This window comes from Macrobrachium rosenbergii, chromosome 5, assembly GCF_040412425.1.
Source record: "Macrobrachium rosenbergii isolate ZJJX-2024 chromosome 5, ASM4041242v1, whole genome shotgun sequence".
Lineage (NCBI taxonomy): Eukaryota > Metazoa > Arthropoda > Malacostraca > Decapoda > Palaemonidae > Macrobrachium > Macrobrachium rosenbergii.
In genome coordinates this window covers 56,104,645-56,125,287 of record NC_089745.1, presented here as the reverse complement: position 1 = coordinate 56,125,287, position 20,643 = coordinate 56,104,645, and the positions used below count along the sequence as shown (strand labels likewise).

Genomic DNA, 20,643 nt, shown 5'->3' with positions numbered 1-20,643 from the left:
AACAATAAGCAGTTTTGGGTTATTATTACATCCACCTGATTAATCCAATATATTGCTCTAACATGAAGCTGAAGCAGAAAATTAACAGATTAATAAACCACCTGAATAAGGGGATGCTAGCCTAACACCTAAACATTTATCTAACGCAATAGTACCAAGTGAGCCCATGATGAATATACATATCTATAAATGTTAAATAACAAGTCTAGGCAAGCTTAAACCACTCTGTAAGAGCACTGTCCAATTCTGATCTCCTGGCACCTTTCAATGTTTTCTGGCACTTCAAACTTTTCTGGCTTTTGTTTTCAGCAAAAACATGAAAATCTGCTAATTTTGTTTCTTTAAACCTTCACATGTGTGTGTGTGTGTGTGTGTGTGTGTGTGTGTGTGTGTGTGTGTGTGTGTGTGTGTGTGTGTGTGTGTGTGTGTGTGTGTGTGTGTGTGTGTGTGTGTGTGTGTGTGTGTGTGTGTGTGTGTGTGTGAGTGAGAGTGAGAGAGAGAGAGAGAGAGAGAGAGAGAGAGAGAGAGAGAGAGAGAGAGAGAGAGAATTGGCCCCGGTTAGGTTGTTACACTTACAGGTATGCATTTGCAAAAGTCAAATAATATGGTTGTATTACGAATATTAAAAATTTGAATAAAACTGCTGTTTTATGCACTATATGCAATTATACTTCATGCACTATTGTCATATTATTGCAGTTTTGTATTATAATTTATGAACATAGCAATCAAATGCCATTTGCACTCTTATAATATTTACATTCTTAAAATCACCAGCTGATTGTGTTTTACTGACACCATCACAGCCATTAGTTGCTAAATGAAATGTATTTCGGAGATTCATTATTTCCGTAAATTATCAGAGCTGTTCCAAAAATGCATCTTTCTTTATTTATAAATGCAGTAAATTACATGAAATAACCTCGTCTACAAATGTAAATTTCGCTGCATACTTTCATAACAGTTTCCTCTCCATTGCACGAAGGATGAATAGATTTATTTTACTTTTATTTACGGAAGTCACCACTGAAAATTAGCAAATTTTTAACTAGTCAACAACTGTAATGCAACCCAATAAACGTGTGTTAGTTACGATAACTGATATCAGTAAACGGCTGTCTTGATTTTATTGTTTACGTAAGTAAACTGCCACTGTCTTGCAAGCAGTAATGAGTGGTTGTTAATTACAAGAAATAGTAATGAATTTTTAGACTAGTCACAAGGTTGTAAGCCTGATTTAATGTATGAAGATTCTCATTTAACCTAATGAACGTTTGCTTTTAGACCTATTTATTAATTAAAAGCTAACTCAGATATAATAAGCATTGTCAATGGTATCTACCAAAACTGAGACAGGCATAGAAAGCCTAGCCTAGTGTAATCTACTGTAAATACACCTAGCACTATACATGATGTTTATGATAAAATCATGTTTTCGTATGCTTTATATTTTTGAGTTGCACAGAATGTGTTTGTTGAAAATAAACTGCGCTTGAGTATTTACAGAGCAAGCTTCAGTTCCGAAATCCAAAAAAATCCAAAAACTGAAACTAAGTGTCGCCGCCCTCGTAGCCACTCAAGAACTAATGGGGACTGATTAAAAAGTCCCGGTTAATGGGAGTTGCCAGACCATGGAGTGCTGGATTTAAGAGGTCGGGCTGTACTACCTTAACTTCTAGACTTATTTCTCCTTACCCTAATTTGTTATTTCTACCTTTTTTAGGTCAAGGGCTTTTGCATAAGCTAGCCTTTGAGACTGAGTTATATAATGTTTGCTCATTTCCTCAGTAAAAACATAGCTGTTTAACCACCACTCAAACTAGTGACCAACACTATCGCCAGTTGGTATTGAGAGCAGTATGAAAACTGTATTTGTAAACTGCATGTTCTGCAAGCAATCATATGAATGCTTATCTGTCTGTCTACTTACCCCTTCTTTCTCTCTCTCTATGTTTTGTGTGGTTATTTTATTCTATGTTTTGATAAATTAATATACCCTAATAAAACATGATTAACACTAGTATCTACCAGCCAACACACTGCATTACATATTACGAAGGATTCAGCCTAAGTACAGTAATACACTGCCTTTTCAGCCTAAGTACAGTAAAACACTTCCTAAACTCAAGTAAGGTATGTTTGGATGGTGTAAGTATTTCATAAATTTCATATTCCATACCAAATAAATAACAATATTTCTTTTGCCTTTCCATAGGTATTATTTTTTCTTTTTCAAGCAGATGAATACACCTACCATAGGGTCAACTCAGCCTTTACAATTTCAAACCTATCATCTCTGCTACCAGGGGTACCCAGCCCCCAACTCCCATCCATCTCCACTTTGATGGGTAGCTAAATCACTATAATGAATTCCTGAATACTTAAATTTAAAAATAAAAAAGTTATGAGTTTAATATACAAAACTATTGACAAGTTGATGAATCACAATAAGATTTTCCAGAATTCTAATTAAATTGTGTAATCGTTTGTGTTTTTGTTCTGTAAAGCCTAGCCTGCATGGGTATACTTACCCACATGTACTGCATTAAATTAAAACTAAGCTCTCTCTTGTACACTATTTTTGTTGACATTTATTTATGCTTTATTACATACATATATTTTCCCATGAAGAGAGAGAGAGAGAGAGAGAGAGAGAGAGAGAGAGAGAGAGAGAGAGAGAGAGAGAGAGAGAGAGAGAGAGAGAGAGAGAGAGAGAGAGAGAGAGAGAGAAAGCAAATGCACACTATGTGCATAATTTCCTTAGTGCAGTGCATAAATGCACATACACACACACACAGGCAGCTGAAAAATATATGTACTACTATGGAGAGCTTCATTACTGTATTAAATATAATGCTTTACAGCATTAAAATAACTAAATAATAAAAATACTGTACCCATGAGAGAGTGTTAGTGGTAGTACAGTATGCAGTACACTGCCCTATAAACATTAAAAAATATACTCAAACTGTTATAAATGGTGCAACGGTGACATTAAAACATCTAAAGGTGACTGACACAAGCCCACTAACAGTATAGTATGCTTGAAACATCGTTAAGGCCAGCTCCTCGCTTACTGACCAATTCACTTACCGAACTGAACTTGGTTATTAAGTGAAGAGTGTCTGTACAATGAAACATACACCATACGGTTTATTTACAACTGCACTCATACTTTATATGACTCATCTGGGTGACAAGTCTCACCTCACAAGCAATGTTAGGAAGATAGTCCACAAATTAATAGAAGGAAATATATTCCTACAAAGGGTGATGAAATATGCTATGTCATGCTAAATTATCAAAGAAGATCATATCTCACAAATTGTATCTAAACATACCATATTCAGTGAAGGTCATTTGTTGTGCAATTGCTCCTTTTCTAATGGAATGAGCAGCCATCAAAAGGGTTCCACCTTCAGTTATGAGTGAACCCCCTAAAATGTAGAAGGCCCAATAGAGTGGCATTACCTGCTGGATAATAACAAAAGTCACATTTATCATGATGTCTTACCATTACCAATGAGGAACAAAACAAAAAAAATTTAAATATAATGCTTTGCATCAAGCTCCATGTCTGTCACTCAGAAAAACAACTTAAAGAATTTATATCAAGCACAATCCATAAATCTATTTTATTAGTTTTAAGGTTTTGTAGATACAATTTACAGAAATAAGAAATGCCATCTGCCTAATCTGAAAAATTAAACCAAGCTCAAATTAAAAAATATATTATGATAAAGCTAAACTGTTGGCTGATCATTCGCTGAATAAAATTCCTTTTCTTCCCTTGCATTATGCTTTATTTTAATCCTATTAAATCTGCTTCACTTCCAGAGCTCAGTGGTTACTAAGTCACAAGGAGAAAGGAGGGAACTTCTTGTAAAATATTTTCCCTAAGTGCCAAGGAGGAAGGCGTCTGAAGACAACTACGCAGGTTTCCCAGTAATTCCCTTGATGAATGGCTGCAGGAATGTTTGCCAGTAATTCCCTTGATGAATGGCTGCAGCTAATTCCTAGCTGGGAAGAAAAACTAAGCAGATAAATCAACTTTGATCATCAGATGAAGGTTTGATCAGGCATAGAAAGTGTATCCTGGCACTTTAAAACAATTCTCTCTACAGTTCAATGAGTCGTCCTTTATTTACTATCACATAACTGAAAATGCTAATGATATGTTGTTTTATGTACCACCATTTTCTTTATCTATCAATCATGGAATTCTGAACGAGATTATCATGAAATTTTATGCTATGATCATTGCAGAACATACCCTGTAAAATGTTTGCAATGTTGAAATCTACTTTTTTGGCACAATTGTCTGCCTTCTAAGTACAGTGGTGATTTCTGAGCTATAAATGCGGACTAGCTAGGTTTAGAAGTTACTGATCAACATGGCAAGTCTAGTTCTGCAATGGCCAATCTTCATACTTGTCCCTGCTGCATAAGAAGCCTCCATATGTTTCATGTAATATACTGGGCTCTATTCTTACAAATATTTGTGCAAAGTTGAAATTAATAGCCCTATGTTTATTGGTATCTCTGATTAATGAGCTCCAGTACATTCCCAGTAACCATTACTGAAAAGTATGATTACCCTCTTATACAAACTGAGAAAAATGAGAGCGAATGTATTGCAATTTACAGTCTGAAACTGAAGTTAATGCTTATTCTTTAAGATACTGATTTACACATCTCACAATTAAACTACTTATAACCTAAACATATTCTGGCAAAATCAACCTTGGTTAGTCTATTCATATAGATGGGCATACTATGAGGAAAAGGGACCATTCAACATATGGAAACAAAATCATTCCCCAAAATCTGAAGTCACTGTCAACCAAACAGACTTAAAATTGGCAACAAAGCTGATTTTTGCACAAAACATGAGTTACCCATAATATACATAGGAACTACAGGGTAGCCTTCACCAATACAGCACTCTTGGGGGTGCCCAAATAAACAAGGACAGTTGAGTAAATGGCACAGTCAAGACTAGAGATGGAAAACAGCTCTTAACTGGAGGAACACTTGTCATGCAGAAGGAATTCTCATCAGATGAGAACTGAGTATTGAGAGTCACAGTACAAAAAAATGAAGAGGAGTCAGAAGACTTGCCAGCTAACACATACACAGGAGCAGGGATCCACACAGATGCCGTTGTATACACAGGCAAGCCTACAGATGGGAGGGTGGAGGGATGGTGCACACTCATCATATTTCATGGGAGCAGCAGCAAGCACAGACACAGGTTACAAGAGAGCAAGTGGTGTCATTGAAGTAGATCACATGGATACAATTAGCTTATCCACTGATGAATCAACTGTAACCAAAAACTGATCCTTAAACACAGGAGCAACCTTCTTGAGCTGGGCCAGAGAAGAAGACCCCGCCAAAAAAAATTTATCTCTAATAAAGGGATGAGTGGAAACACAGGAGGTGGGAGAAGAGTGGGAGGAACAAAAATGGAGATGGATGGAGCAGGCAACGAGCTTCCGGTAGCAATGGAGAAATTGCCAGGAGGTGGAAGCAAAGCTTCACCTGACAAGAAGAAAGAGAGGATCAAGACTCGAAAGATGACATCACTTAAGAGGAAGAGATGGAATTATGGATTAAAAACCCTCATCAGACAAGATTCAAGATTTTAATCACAGTCATGGGGACGAAGATGCTACAGCTGCAGTGCCACATGAATGATGACTATTCTCTCTCTAAGCATAGAGGAATCACTAATCATCATTTCAGCCTCTACACACACACTCACTGGGCAAGGCTGCTGAGGGAAACACTGCTGGCCCATACAAGGAGGGAACTGGGTCCTTGTCCACGGATGACACAAATGAACTACAGGATTACCATCCTTGCTCACACAAGTATATTGAAGCACAGTTAAGGTAAAATAAATCCCTGACCATCAGCACAATTATCTTGATATTAGCTATGCAAAAGTCATAAGGTAACTCTTACTATTTACCAGCAAAATATGGCAAAATATCTATAGAAGAAATCAGTCATCCTAAATAAGAAATATGGAAAGCTCCAATTTCCCAAATTAAAAGGTAGGAACCAAGCAAAAATTATAGCACAGTGACTTGAAGGAATCCCATAAATGATGCACTTACCTTAAATATGAAAAAAAGGATATTTTACGATTAATGGTTTTGTAGAAAAGGTATTTATTTCAAAAATTCTTCATAAAAACAATTAATCATATATTTCCTTATTTCTGTGGACGAGGGAATATTTGCACTGGTCTCAACTGACTGGCCTTTACAAGTCGTGCTAAATCCTGCATGACATGACATCATTACTATCACTTTCTATGCGCCAAAGATCAAAAGCCAAAGTGTGGGATAAGGAGAGCACTTAATCAATAATTAATGGGTTTGTATGAAAACAAGTTTGTGGAGTAGAAACATTTCATCAAAACTTCAAGTCATATTTTACCTCAATAGCCATTAAGAATGACAAAGGAGCCATAACCTCACAAGTGTAACCATGCAAGATCTGTGCATGTAATCAAGAGACTGTGGATGACTGACATGAAGATCAAAAGTCAAACCCTAAAAATTTCACCCATGGATGTAATGGGCAGGCAAAACAGTCATGCACCTAGTAAGTAGTGAACATGAGTTTCCGTGACAAAGCACTCACCAGCAACATGAGGTGATGAGGTGAAAAGATGGGTACTCTGGATAGCCATACCCTATAAGAGTCTCTAGAGATGAGATTCCATGAAGGTTATGGTGATGAAGATGAAGGTGCATATTTCCTCCCTATCGGTAATAAATGACCTGCCACAATACTAAGTCCAAACAAGAACACATCCCACGTTATTTAGAGCAATAAATTTTAACAAAATTTAGTGAAGGTAGAGTAGCATCTCCGTATCCCTGCTCAAAGAATGGCAGCAAGCTCCAAATTATGCTTCAAGGTCAGAAACAATGAAAGTGCATGTTCCTCGTGTGCTTTCATATTCTCATCTGCTGTCCTAACAGGCTAAAATAATTTCACAATATGACCAGGATACAGCACAAGAGTGAAATTCTGAAGCACATCCATAGAATGAGAAAATTACATGAGAAGCGACTTTAAACTAAGAAAAAGCATCCCACGTCAATCATAAAACATAATTACACAGAGCATGTCTTCTTAAATAAAATATATATCATTCAATAACTACCAAAATTTAAAAATTTAATGATTAAGATTAAACTGCTAATGATTTTGTGCCTAATTACACAAGGATATACAATAAGTTATTAGATATCAAAGATATTAAGTCTAGACAATATAAAACCCTTTCAGTTGTAGACATTGTTAGGTCTGGTATTACATACCATATACAACTCTGTAAGGCAGTCCCCAGTTATCAGCAGGGGTTCTGTTCCCGATGGCATGACAATAACCGAAAATCGCTGAGAACCAGAAATCGATGATTATTGGCGCCGATAAGTGGATATTAGTGCCTCTGTTAGGTGCATATCAGCGCCAATCTCTGGTTATCAGCGCCAATAAGCGGATATTGGCGCCGATAAGCAGAAACTGGTGCATATCAGCGCTGAGAATCCAGTTATCTTCACCAAAAATCCAGTTATTGTCGTCATTAGACAAGCGCTGTAAAAACGGATCGCCAATAACCGAGGCCGCCAATAACCGGGGACTGCCTGTATGGTCACATGAAATAAATAAAATTACTTGACATACCTCTGCTGGTTCCAAAAGCGCTGATATACCATGTTGGAAAGAGAGACCCGCGCCAACACAAAATATCATGGCTCCTGATATCAGCGAAGATACATATCTCATAGTGGTGTAACCATACGGATGAATGAGGTCTGCTTGCTAGAAAGATTAAGAAACCAAATGTCAAAATATAACTGACATTAATGCATGCAGTCAAATTATACTTTACAAAACAATGTTGAACAGCAGCATTTTTCATATCCTCTATTACCACATAACATAACACATGGGGAAAAAGCACTAATTTAAGTTTATGACAGTAAGGTTTATCATCATCTTGAAAATGATAAAATGACTGTACAGTATTCATTACCTATTCTCGTTAGATGTGTTATAAAACCTTATAATAACTTTCTCTTCTTATGTCAATTCAACCTTACAATTGTCAAAATGCTAAAAAATTGAGGCCATATATGAACATGAAGACCAAGATTCCATAGACGACATGTTAGTTAAGCACACAGCTGTATACTCCTATATGTGGCATTTGGAGTTACCAATAGTGACAATTTGTCAACAAATAAAAATAACAAATTTATTGAATTAATTTGTATTTTTCATAACTAACAAACCTGAGTTCTTAGCATTAGGATAAAATTCTAGCACCAGCTGGAATCCAGTAAAATTAATAAAATTGTATATGCAAGGGACTAGTGGCATCTGTCCTTTGTCATGAGCCACGTGGGACCACCCACACCCAAGCAGTACTCCGTGACTTCATCAGTTATTCTTCCAACCCAGGTTAAGCTGTCAGAGGGGTGGTTAGAGGTGAACCTTAAAAGTAAAGACCTCAGATTTGTTAGTTATGAAAAATACAAATTAATTTAATAAATTTGCCATTTGTACATATACGAAACAAACCCTCAGTCCTAACATTAGGATAGACTTACTCTTGGTGGAAGTTAAGTAAATTAACTGACGGGAGGTTTGCCACACCTGGTCATTCTTTTGAATAAAAGAATTCTAAGAAACATGACCTTTATTTCTGAACCTCAGATATACTGTATGTATATCTTGGGTTTATCTCTCATTTCATAGCATATTCTTTGGGTATGACCAATGTTTTCTGTCTTTTCAAGATGTTTATACTGTTGTTTCTGTATGTCATTTCTCTGACTGCCTTTCTCTTCTGCTTATAAGGCATCCAAAAAATCTCAATCTTTAACACTTTAATACATAATTATACAAATAAAAATACCTTTGCATAACAAAAAATTAACAACATATTTACTTACTTTAAAAAAATTTCCAAACAAATCCATCATCTTCAACACCCCACATTTATGATCTTTCCCAAATTGTAAACATTTCAATTGCCCTTTAAGAAGATCATCTGTTGGCTGGATAGCCACACTGTGCAAGTCCCCCATAAATATGAGTTTCAGGCAGATAAAAATCTTACTTTTCATATATTCTAGGCCATACCTGCGAGCATTCAGCAGGTTTGGGATGCAAGGCATTTGACGTAAATGATGGGTTTGCATTAGAAAAATTAGTTTTGGTTTAAAAAACATATTTTTCAAAAGCAAACCCATCATTTACTTTTGCCAGAATCACAATTTTGGTGTGATACATGAAGTGCTAAAGAAAATTCTTAGAATTAGCCAACCTGATCATAGGATCTAGTATAGAGCTCAAAAGGCTTAAAGGTGTACAGGAAGTACCAATGTCAAGTTAAAGCTATGCAAAAATATTAAACTAAGTTTTCCAGTGTCCAACAGTAAGATTTCTGTTGGTACTGCAGCTGCTGCAGTGATCAAGGCCACCTAAACCTGTCCATGCTGCTACCATGGATCCTGTTAATAATAGTGCTATAGTAACATCAGTTGATCCTTGAAGTAAGAGTTTACAAAAGTCCTTTGTTATTAACAACAGTTCCTGCTGATGTACAAATAGTGATGCAGGTGATCAGAGGTTTGCATGTAATTCTGGTTGTCTCATCCTTTATTGGTCATTTTCATACATGGGATACTGGCCTTGTCTAGGTTTCATGCTGGTCACTTCTGTTATCAACAAGTTCTCAACTGTGTCTGCAAATTTTATCAGTCACTTATGTTGATAATAAAACCTTAGTGGTGTCCATCACAACCGCTACTCATTTTTGTGCTGAGGGTGGTGTCCTATTAGTCTACCCTGTTAGTTGCCTTGACATGACTACATACTGTTTTGTTTACCTTAGCTGAGTACTAATTCCCCGGGGCAATATGCAAGCCCTGGGCAATGGATATGTCCATTTCTTTAGCTGATTGCTGATGCTAAGACTGTGACCTGTCACTAAGTTGCAGGCACAAGATAGCAGTCACATCCAAGTGCTCCATCAAATATCTTTAATGTTCACAGATACCTGGCCATTGTTCAACAATGCAACCACTGCATGTCCACCTGTCTGTTTATAGTTTTTGCCAAGCACATGACCCAAATGAAGTGGTTCTCTCTCAAAGCTGATGAATACAAACTGACTGGTCTAAAAGACCCCTCCATATACATAGTGCACCTAAATTCTATTCCGAACAATGATTGGTGAATTTACAAAAGAAACCCCTGTAGATACAAAATATAAAGTTTGAGATATTTTATAACATGAAGGTGCTATATAGGAAAAGCCAAATTAACATAATCATCACTACAGTGGGACCTTGGTTTTCGTATGTAATCTGTTCCAGAAAGTCTGATGAAAACCAAATCGTACGAAAACTGAAGCAATAATTCCCATAAAAAACAATTTAAATCCCATTAATCCATTCCAGACATCCAAAAATATTCACGAAAAATACATTTTACAGAGAATAACTATAGTTTTACATACAGAAAACAATGAGAAATATAAATGAATAATGAAATGGATAAATGAACATTTAACATAATTCAGGTATCATGGCCCTATCTGGGGTTACTTCCCTTCTTTGTTTTTACTGGCACCAAGACCAGCTTGCGTCACTGGACCCGTCACACAAAAAATCTGTCCAGAGACATCCATTTCTGGCATCTCTTCAAGATTTGCCTTAAATGGAACAAGGCATTGTCATTCAACATGTTGCAGACATGGCCCTACGTTTGTCCGAACTTGCAGTCTCCCCATGCCTTACCACACTGTGTACTATGCCAGTTCGGTTTTTGAATTTGTCGAACCAGCCTCTGCTGGCCTTAAATTCACTAACAGCAGTACTCATTCCACACATTTTCTTTGTGAGATCCACATGAAACAACCTTGCCTTTTCGCAAATAAGCTAACTGTTTTTGTTGATTCGCACCAACAGCTTCCTTGATTACTTTTTTCTTTGCCAGGATGGAACTGATCATTGATACAGGCTTCCAATACATCCTGGCGAGACTGGCCATGTGTACACCACTTTTGAACTTTGCTAGGAATTCTTTCTTGAATTCAATTGTTATTGAAGGGCTGGCACTTGGAACTTTCTTTGGCCCTTTGGTGGCTTAAGTTCAATCGCACTCAATCAAAAAGCATAAAAAACAACGGATTCTTACAAAATGTTTCAGATGAACACAGGGGGTGATGCTCACTCAACAAGAAACAAAGGCAGATAGGGTCAAGAACACTTGGGATGCTATGTGAGGCACGCAGTCAGGCAGACAAGTTTGGGATGGAGCATTTTCAAATGTACGATAACCGAGCAGATTTATGATAACTGGGACAAAATTTAGACAAAAAAAAGTCAACGAAAACTGGGACAAAATTTAGACCAAAAAAGCTGATGAAAACTGAATCGTATGAAAACTAGGGCATATGAAGACCAAGGTTTGACTGCACCACATCAACATTTCCTTTAATGTAGATTTCCTCTACACCAGAAATCAGCAATAATAGACACATATCAAATTTAATTGTTGACTGAAGGATGTAATAAAAGGATTTTACCTTAGACTATACCAATCATTTGCAAAGTCTGAATAAGTTATGAGCAAGCTTAAAACAAAGATTAAATTCTGTATAATAATCATAATAATAATAATACTCTGAAATGGCAATGCTGATTTTATTTATCTAGTCTTGTCTACATGAAAAATAGGCTTTTTTCCTCTAGAAACCAATCTTACAAATTAAGCGACCCTTACATTTTCTCTGTCACATGATTACATCATGCATTCATGTACCGTATGAGTTCCATTTTCAGTATACTATATTATGTTTGGCTTACCCAACATCAGAAATTTTTAAAAATAAATCTAGGGAAGATTCTTTTTCATAAAAATTTTGCTATGTTCACCTTGATTTATTAAAGTGACTCAGAGTAATCCCATAATTTATTTTAACACTTTCTTTACCCCATCCCAAGTGAAATACCATTACATGTGCACAGGTCTGAAGCAGTCTGCTACATGTATAATCCTGGTTTCTCTTATTGAAATTAAATTCAAATAATGTATATGTTTCTACCCAGTACTATTAGTAAATCTTGAAATCTCATTTATACTGCATAACTACACCATCTTCATTCTTCATGTAACCCTTAAGGGATGGGCTAAATATACAGGCAGTCCCCAGTTATCGGCAGGGGTTCCATTCCTGACAGATAACTGAAAATGATATTTTAATAATAAAATAATGTTTGTTCATACTTACCTGGCAGATATATATATAGCTGTATTCTCCGAAGTCCGACAGAATTTCAAAAAACTCACGGCACACGCAGTGGGGCCAGGTGGTTAGTACCCATTCCCGCCGCTGGGAGGCGGGTATCAGGAACCATTCCCGTTTTCTATTCAGATTTTCTAGTGCCACTGTCTCCTGAGGGGAGGAGGGTGGGCACTATGATTATATATATCTGCCAGGTAAGTATGAACAAACTTTATTTTATTATTAAAATATCATTTTGTTCATGAGACTTACCTGTCAGATATATATATAGCTGAATCCCACCATTGGAGGTGGGAAGAGACAGAATAGGATTTAGGAAACAAATATATGTAGGCAATTGACGCCTTGGTTCCTTACCTGTTAGCATAGCTGACTTGGCTACCAACCACCTGACCGAGCCTATCTAAGTAATAAAACTTAGTAAAAGTTAAAGACTGGGATGTCCACCTCCAGTGGCTAACCCAACAACCATAAAAACACAAAATCAAGATTAAAAAATACTTCCTAACCTCTAAAGGATAGGAAGAGTATTGCTCTCTGCCCCAAGCATGAGGAAACGTATGGTCCTAGCGAGTAGCAGTTTTCGTATGTCGTCTTCACGTCCCGCAAGAAATGTGAAACGAACACCGAATCGCTTCGCCAGAAGGTGGTACCCAGAAGATCACTAAGGGACATGTTCTTCTGGAAAGCCACCGAGGTCGCGATACCTCTCACTAAGTGAGCCTTGACTTTCAGGAGTCTCATGTCGCTGTCTTGGCAGGTAGAATGAGCCTCCTGAACATATTTCTTAAAAAGAATGTCAGAGCATTCTTGGACATCGGAAAGTCCGGCCTTGACAGAACACCACAAATTGTCCGACGGGCCTCTGCCTCCTTTCGTCCTATCTAAGAAGAAATTGAGAGCCCTGACAGGGCACAGGACTCTCTCTTATTCTTGCCCAAGAATTTCTGCTATATCCTTGATCTCAAAACTCTTGGGCCAAGGGGTAGAAGGGTTCTCGTTCTTGGCGAGAAACATAGGGCTAAGGGAGCATAAGGCCTTATGCCCTCTAAAGTCTATGTGCTTGTTGATGGCTTGAACTTCACTAACTCTCTTCGTTGTCGCCAGAGCAGTTAGGAAAAAGCCTTCCTTGTCACATTCCTGAGCGATGCCGAATGAAGAGGCTCAATGTAACCGACTTCAAAAATTCTAGGACGATATCCAGGTTCTAGGAAGGCGTCCACAGATGAGGTACCTTAGAAGTCTCAAAGGACCTCAAGAGATCGTGAAGATCCTTATTGTCAGTTAAGTCTAAAACTCTATGTCTGAAGACTGCCGAGAGCACATTTCAACGCCCTTTAATTGTCGAGACTGCCAGCTTTTCCTTCTCCCCAAGATGAAGAAGGAAGTCTGCTATCTCATGGCACAGAGATCAAGGTTGAGGAAAATCCCCTTGCTTCTGCACCCTTTCCTGAAATTGGCCCACTAAGATTGGTACACCAAATTGGAGGAGGGTCTCTGGCGCCGGCGATAGCCCTTGCCACTGCTCATGAAAAACCCTCGCTCTCGCCAATTTCGTGATAGTCTGAACACAGTCAGACTCAGAGCGGGAGGTTTTGTGGTACCTTTCAAGTGGGGCTGTCTGAGCAGATCGGTTCTAAGGGGAAGCGCTCTTGGGAAGTCCACCAGGAAGGTCATGACCTCTGAACCACCCTGCCGCTGGCCAAAAGGGGGCGATCAACATCATTGGCGTCCCTTCCGGCGCTGGGAAGTTCCTGATGACCTCCCCCAGAATCTTGAAGGGAGGAAAGGCGTAAAGATCCAATCCCTTCCAATCCCAGACAAGGGCATCTACCGCTACTGCTCCTGGATCTAGTACGGGAGAGCAGTACAGAGGAAGCCTCCTTGTCCTGGATGTCGTGAAGAGATCCACCAAGGGACTTCCTCATAATCTCCACAGCTCCTGACACACCTCCTCATGAAGGGTCCACTCGGTCGGCGGAAGATGACGCTGCCGACTGAGAAGGTCCTCGTGGACATTCTCCACTCCTGCCACGAACCTCGTAAGGATCGTGATACCCCGAGCATGCGCCCAAAGCAGGAAATCCTACGCCAGGGCAAACAGGGACTGGGAGTGAGTTCCTCCCTGTTTCTTGAGGTATGCCAGGGCTGTGGTGTTGTCCGAGTTTACCTGTATCACTCGGCCTGAAGCTTGGCTCTCGAAGAAAAAGCAGGGCCAGCAGAATCGCCCTAAACTCTTTGAGATTGATGTGCCAGGACACCTGTTCCCCTCTCCAGGTGCCTGACACTTCCTTCCCCCCTAGTGTTGCTCCTCATCCCTCCCTGGACGCGTCGGAAAACAACACTAGATCGGGGCTCTGAAGGTGTAGAGAAAACCTCTTCTGCCAACTTTGAGGGGACGAGCCACCACCTCAGGAGATCCTTGACTACGGGAGAGATCCTCAGGGACTCCTTTAGATCCTCCTAGTTTATCTAGTTTTCCGCCAGGAAAAAACTGGAGGGGTCTGAGATGCAGTCTTCCCAGGGAAACCAACTTCTCCAGCGAGGAAATGGTCCCCAGCAAACCCAACCATTCCCTCACCGGGCATGTTTCCTTCCCCAGGTAGGATGGGACTTTTCCAAAGCATTGCTGCCATTCCTGGGACGGAAAAGCTTGAAAAGCCACTGAATCCATCTGAATCCCCAGAACACTATGGACTGCGTCGGGATCAGATGGGACTTGTCTACGTTTACTAAAAGTCCTAGGGACTTCGTCAACTTCAAAGTCGATTTCAGGTCCTCCAGACAATTTGACTGTGAAGAGGCTCGAAAGAGCCAATCGTTCAGGTAAAGCGAGATTCGTATGCCCGCTAAGTGAAGCCGTCTCGCCACATTCTTCATGATGATCGTGAAGATTATAGGGGCTGTGCTTATCCCGAAGCAAAGAGCTCTGAATTGGAACACACGTCCCCGATACAAACCTCAGGAACTTCCTCGACTGGGGATGTATGGGGACGTGAAAGAAGGTGTCCCGAAGGTCCAGCGAGACAACCAATCTCCTGGTCTAAATGCTCCTAGAACAGACTAGGACGTCTCCATCGTGAACTTCCCCTTCGCCATGAAGCGGTTCAGTCCGCTGACATCTAGGACTGATCTCCATCCTTCCGACTGCTTTGGAACTAGGAACAGTCGGCAGAAGAATCCTGGGGAGTCCAGCTCCAGGACTAGCTCCACAGCTTTTTTCTCGAGCATTTGCACTAATAACTCAAAAAGGGGCTGTTGCTTCTCTTGATGGTAGAAGGGCGACAAATCCCTGGCCGACGTGCACAGATGTGGCGTGTCTAGAAAGGGGATCTTGCATCCTCTCTCGATAATTAGGAGGGACCAGGAGTCCGCCCCTCTTGCTCTCCAGGCTCCCGCAAACGAAAGAAGCCTGGCTCCTACAGGCGTCTGGAGGCGCTGCAGGTCACTTCTTGCCCCTAGGTTTAGGCGGGGCTCCGCCTCTGGAAAGACCTCTTCCTCGGGGAGAGGATCTATAGGAAGAAGCTCCTCTATGAAAGGGCTTCTGTTTCCTGGAGGTCTGACCCGACGACGACGACAAAGGGACTGCCGGGCGTTTGACGAGTGGGCCAAGAGATCTTGAGTGGCCTTCTCCTTCAAGCTGGCGGCGAGATCCTTGATCAAAGACAGGGGAGAGATGGCTCGACAACGGGGCGAACAGCAATTCTGCCCTCTGCGACGGAGAAACTGACTTAGTGTAAAGTTACAGTACAAGGCCCTCTTCTTCAAGAGGCCTGTACAAAAGAGGGAAGCCAGTTCCTCCGAGTCATCCCTGACGGCCTTGTCCAAGCAGATCAAGACGCTGGACAGCTCCCTCAGGCTAATAGAGAAGGAACTTCTAATCTTAACGTCTAGAGTCCCCAAACACCAGTCCAGGAAATAAAAGACTTCCATGGGACGAAAAAGTCCCTTCAAATGGAGATCCGTCTCCGCCAAAGTCCACGACACTTTGGTTGCAGATAGGAAGGACCTTCTAGGCGTGTCGACCAAGGTAGCGAAGACCCCTGGGACAACGAAAGAACACTTGAGCCGACGTCCTCTCCGGTCTAGTACCACAAACCTGCCTTGTCGCAAAGCTTGGACGGAGGCAGGGTAAAAGAAGTCTTGCCTTGGGTCTTTCTTTCCTCAATCCAGGTGTTAACCTTCTTGAAGGCCTTCTTCGTCGCCAGAGACGAAGTCATCTTAACAAACCCCGACGCTCTCATCGTCTTGGACGAAGTTAACTGCGAAGGAGGAGAGAGAGGAGCCGAGGGTTTGAACTTGTCGCCAAACAAGTCCTTGAGAAGACCAGCTAACACCTGGTAGACCGTAGACGAGGAAGTAGGAGGCTGCTCAAGGTCTGCAGGCTCCGACTCACAAGAGACTTCTCTCTCTTCAACGGAAGAAACCAGAGAGTCTCCCAAGTCCTTGGGAGAACGAAGACCTTGCGGTGCAACACGCAGAAGGGAGCTTCGATTCCCCGCAGTCTTTGATTGCTCTGAAGCGTCACGTTGAACAACCAAAGAGGCGTCCTGATGAGCGTCCTGACGAGCGTCCAGCCGAGCGTCCAGCCGAGCGTCCTGCACGGCAGCAAGAGGAGCGTCCTGACGAGCAGCTACAGAAGCGTCCAGGATAGCTGCTTGCGGAGCGTCAGGCTGCAGCCGATCGCCACGATGGCGATCCAGCAAGTGGTCTTTGATTGCTCTGAAGAGTTACGACGAGCAACCAAAGAGAAGTCCTGATGAGCGTCCTGTCGAGCGTCCATCCGAGCGTCGTGCATGGCAGCGAGAGGGGCGTCCTGACGAGCAGCTACAGAAGCGTCCAGGATAGCTGCTTGCGGAGCGTCACGCTGCAGCCGATGGAAAAGCGTTGAAACACTCAAAGAAGACGAAAATACGCCTTGAGAAAGAGGACGTGAAGCGTCCTCTTCTCTGAAGCTTCTCTAAAGCGGGCGAGAGTCCTTCCGAGAGTTCCACCCCTTGCACGGGGAGGACGCCTCGGAGGACGAGAAGCAAACCTTCAGGATACGTGCACGAGCACGATCCTTGGCAGCCTGAGAAACGTCAACAGATCCTGCCGAAGGGACGCCAGATCGGTGGGAAGCCCCCGTAACCCTCTTGCGGCTTTCGACATGTCCATTCCCTGAGTCCTGGGAGTCCGACAGAGGTCCAGGCCTAGAAGCGTTATGGGGCCGATCTGAGAGGACGAGAAGCAGTCCTTCAGGATACGTCAACGCCGCATGATCCTTGGCAGCCTGGGAAGCGTCAACAGGTCCTGCCGAAGGGACGCCAGATCGGTGGGGGTCCGCGTAACCCTCTTGAGGCTTTCGACTTGCCCACTCCCAAAGTCCTGGGAGTCCGACAGAGGTCCAGGCCTAGAGGCATTATACGGCCGATCTGACGCCCCTCCACTGCACTAGGGGATAACAACACTTACTGCACTTTAAAGAGAAATCACTTTCGATTCCAGAGCACGGATGGTGTTTATAATTTGTAACGTTCCAATTTTAGTATAAGTACTGCCGAAGCAAGTACTTGACAAAAATAAATTAGGCGAAAGTATCACCTTCCGCTCCAAATTGTTGTCTTAAATTTGGATCTAATTGCTTTCCCCCCGAGAAGCTCGGGTTTACAGGAGAGGAATAAATATCCTTACTCTACTAGCACTCCTGGAGGAAGACCTCCAGATCCTATCACGCTCCAACTTGCGGATATAGGCAACAAACACCTTCCAGCTTGCATCCAGCAAGTCTCACACTCCTTGCAGCGATCATTTAATATTCACCTCATGCATACAGTGTGAGGATCTACCGAAGTCTTCGGTAGCCTCACCTTACACTCATTCGCACAACATACTCTGAAGCTAGCAGAACTAGATCCAGACATCATTCAAAGAGCAATCAAAATCAAATCCAAAAAACAGTCCACAAAAGCATATGCCAATTCACAATCCAATCACGATGCAGCCGTGATAAAAACAAAAGTCAAATCGAATACTTAAGTGAAAAATAACGAGTTTACGAAATCCAAAGACGGAGGTACTGAAAACAGATGTTGACAGTACCGCGACAGAGAAAAATCTGAATAGAAAACGGGAATGGTTCCTGATACCGCCTCCCAGCGGCGGGAATGGGTACTAACCACCTGGCCCCACTGCGTGTGCCGTGAGTTTTTTGAAATTCTGTCGGACTTCGGAGAATACAGCTATATATATATCTGACAGGTAAGTCTCATGAACAAAATCAGCGATAATAGTGCCGATCCGCAATTATCAGCTCTGATAACCAGGGACTGGTGCATACTGGCGCCGAAAATCCAGTTATCGTAGTCAGTAGACAATCGCTGTAAAACTGGATCGCCGATAACTGAGGACTGCCTGTGTATCAAACACACCAGCCAACCAGGCAAACTTTAAGGTTGGCTAATTTAAGAAAAACGCATATCAGTGGAAAGAGGAAGACATGCAAATGCACATGGTGTAAGAAAAAAAATTCGACAAATTTTTCCCTACCTTCCACGGGAAGTTGAAAGTGACTATTCACAGCCCTGTGTGGGGCCTCTTTTACAAGACACTTGTAAAAATATGTTAATTTTACCAAGTTATGCATGTTTTATCTAATACTTTACTGTATTTTATTTTGTAAAATTATAATTACAGCCCACACCATACCATAACAGATAAGAACTAAAATCAGTAACAAATTCTGGGTATATTTGCTGTACAATATTTACGAGATTTACTATGATGGGGAGATGCAGTAACTTTTTGTGAGGTATACATGTTTTTTCTAATATTTCTTTGCCCTTTTCTTTGCAAAATTACAATTATAGTTGAAATACTATCATAAAAGATAAGAAATAAAACCAAAAGCAATCCCTGGGTACATTTATGAGTAAATAAATAAAAAGACACCCTGAAGCCGCAGAGAGACTGTACATTCCTCTCTGAAATCTCAAGGCATACTGATTGATGAAAAACATAATTTCGCTGACAAAAACACCGAGCGTCAAGAAGGAGCTTCCCTGGCAGCGTAGAAAAGAAACCTCCTACGGATCAAGAGCCAGGGAGGAAAAACAAAGGAAGCCTTACCTTGTTCCCTCTTAGCAGAAAACCAAACTTCAATCTCCATGAGTGTCTTCCTAGAAGACGAGGCAAGCACCATGTGGGGAGCCTAGGTCTGTCCTCTGGATAGCTCCTCATCAGGAAGGTCATGGTAAGTGAGACCGGGGACTAGCAGGAGCCGAAAAAGGACAGGAAAGCTCGCTCACAAATATTGAAGGAGAGCTGCATAGGCTATGAGACCCACAGTTGGAAACGGGTGCTTGGCACTCTAAGCAGGAGATTGATACTAAAGAGTTGGCGCCGCACACTCAGGAGCTGGTGCCGAATGCTTGGGAGCTGGCGCTGGGCGCTCAGTAGCTGGTGCCGAGCACTTGGGAGCTGGCGCCAGGTGCTGGGTGCTTGTCAACTGGCGGTGAGCGGTCGGGAGCTGGCACCGGGCGCTTGGAAGTGGGAGCCGGGCGCTTGGCAACTGGCGCCAAGCACTCGGGAGCTACGCCGGGCGGTCAGAAACTGGCAGCAGACACTCACGAACCGGCGTTGGGCGCTTGTGAAGAGATGGGTGTTTGAATGAAGACCACAGGCGCCTGAGGGGGATTGTTGGGCACTCTGAGCCAAATACTGGCACCCACCAGAAGTACGCTTAGGAGAAAAAATTCGGACTGTCTGAAGCGCTGCAGGAAGGTTGAGGACTGCGCCTGGCTCCTTAAACCGCTAACTGGGCAGCAGAAAAGAGCGGCCAGCATCGCCTGCTTGCCTCTTCAATGGGCAAGACAAATCTAGAAAGCGCTTGTGGCGCTTCCAAGTCCGGGCTGGAGTCTTGAGAGTCAGACAACAATTGACACACATCCACAGAGACGACTTTCTAAAGGCTGTCTATCAAAGCCTGGGATCGATCGACAGGCTCGACTGAGGGGGCGACTACCCGTGGGCAAACCCCATCGACCCCCCATGGACCTCCGGGATGACTCCTCCGAGGTTTAGCGGGGCATGACAGGGACCTTCATCTAGGAGACTCAGCAGGGCGAGCAGCCACCTCCTCCACTTGCACAACACTTTCTCCTGTCAAGATGCCTTTCCAGTGGCTGTTTGCCGATACCTGGGAATGCGCAACAGGTTTGACTGAGGGGGGAACTACCTGTGGGCCAACCCCCTCGGCCTCCATTGGACTTTTGGTAAGCCTTCTCCCAGGTTTAGGGGATTATGACAATGACCTTGGT

General features: G+C 42.0%; 1 protein-coding gene across 4 annotated transcripts in view; it reads right to left on the bottom strand.

Moving 5' to 3' along the window:
* Nucleotides 1-20,643, bottom strand: part of ZnT49B (Zinc transporter 49B) — a 70,761-nt gene that overhangs the window by 34,115 nt on the left and 16,003 nt on the right. For 2 of the 4 annotated variants that reach the window (XM_067104428.1, XM_067104431.1), the window contains exons 8-9: nucleotides 7,711-7,848; nucleotides 3,342-3,474 (exon numbers count right to left, since the gene is read on the bottom strand). In XM_067104428.1, coding sequence (XP_066960529.1) covers nucleotides 3,342-3,474; nucleotides 7,711-7,848 — 271 coding nt within the window. The remainder of the gene's footprint in view (nucleotides 1-3,341; nucleotides 3,475-7,710; nucleotides 7,849-20,643) is intronic. The other 2 variants (XM_067104430.1, XM_067104432.1) reach the window with 1 other exon arrangement.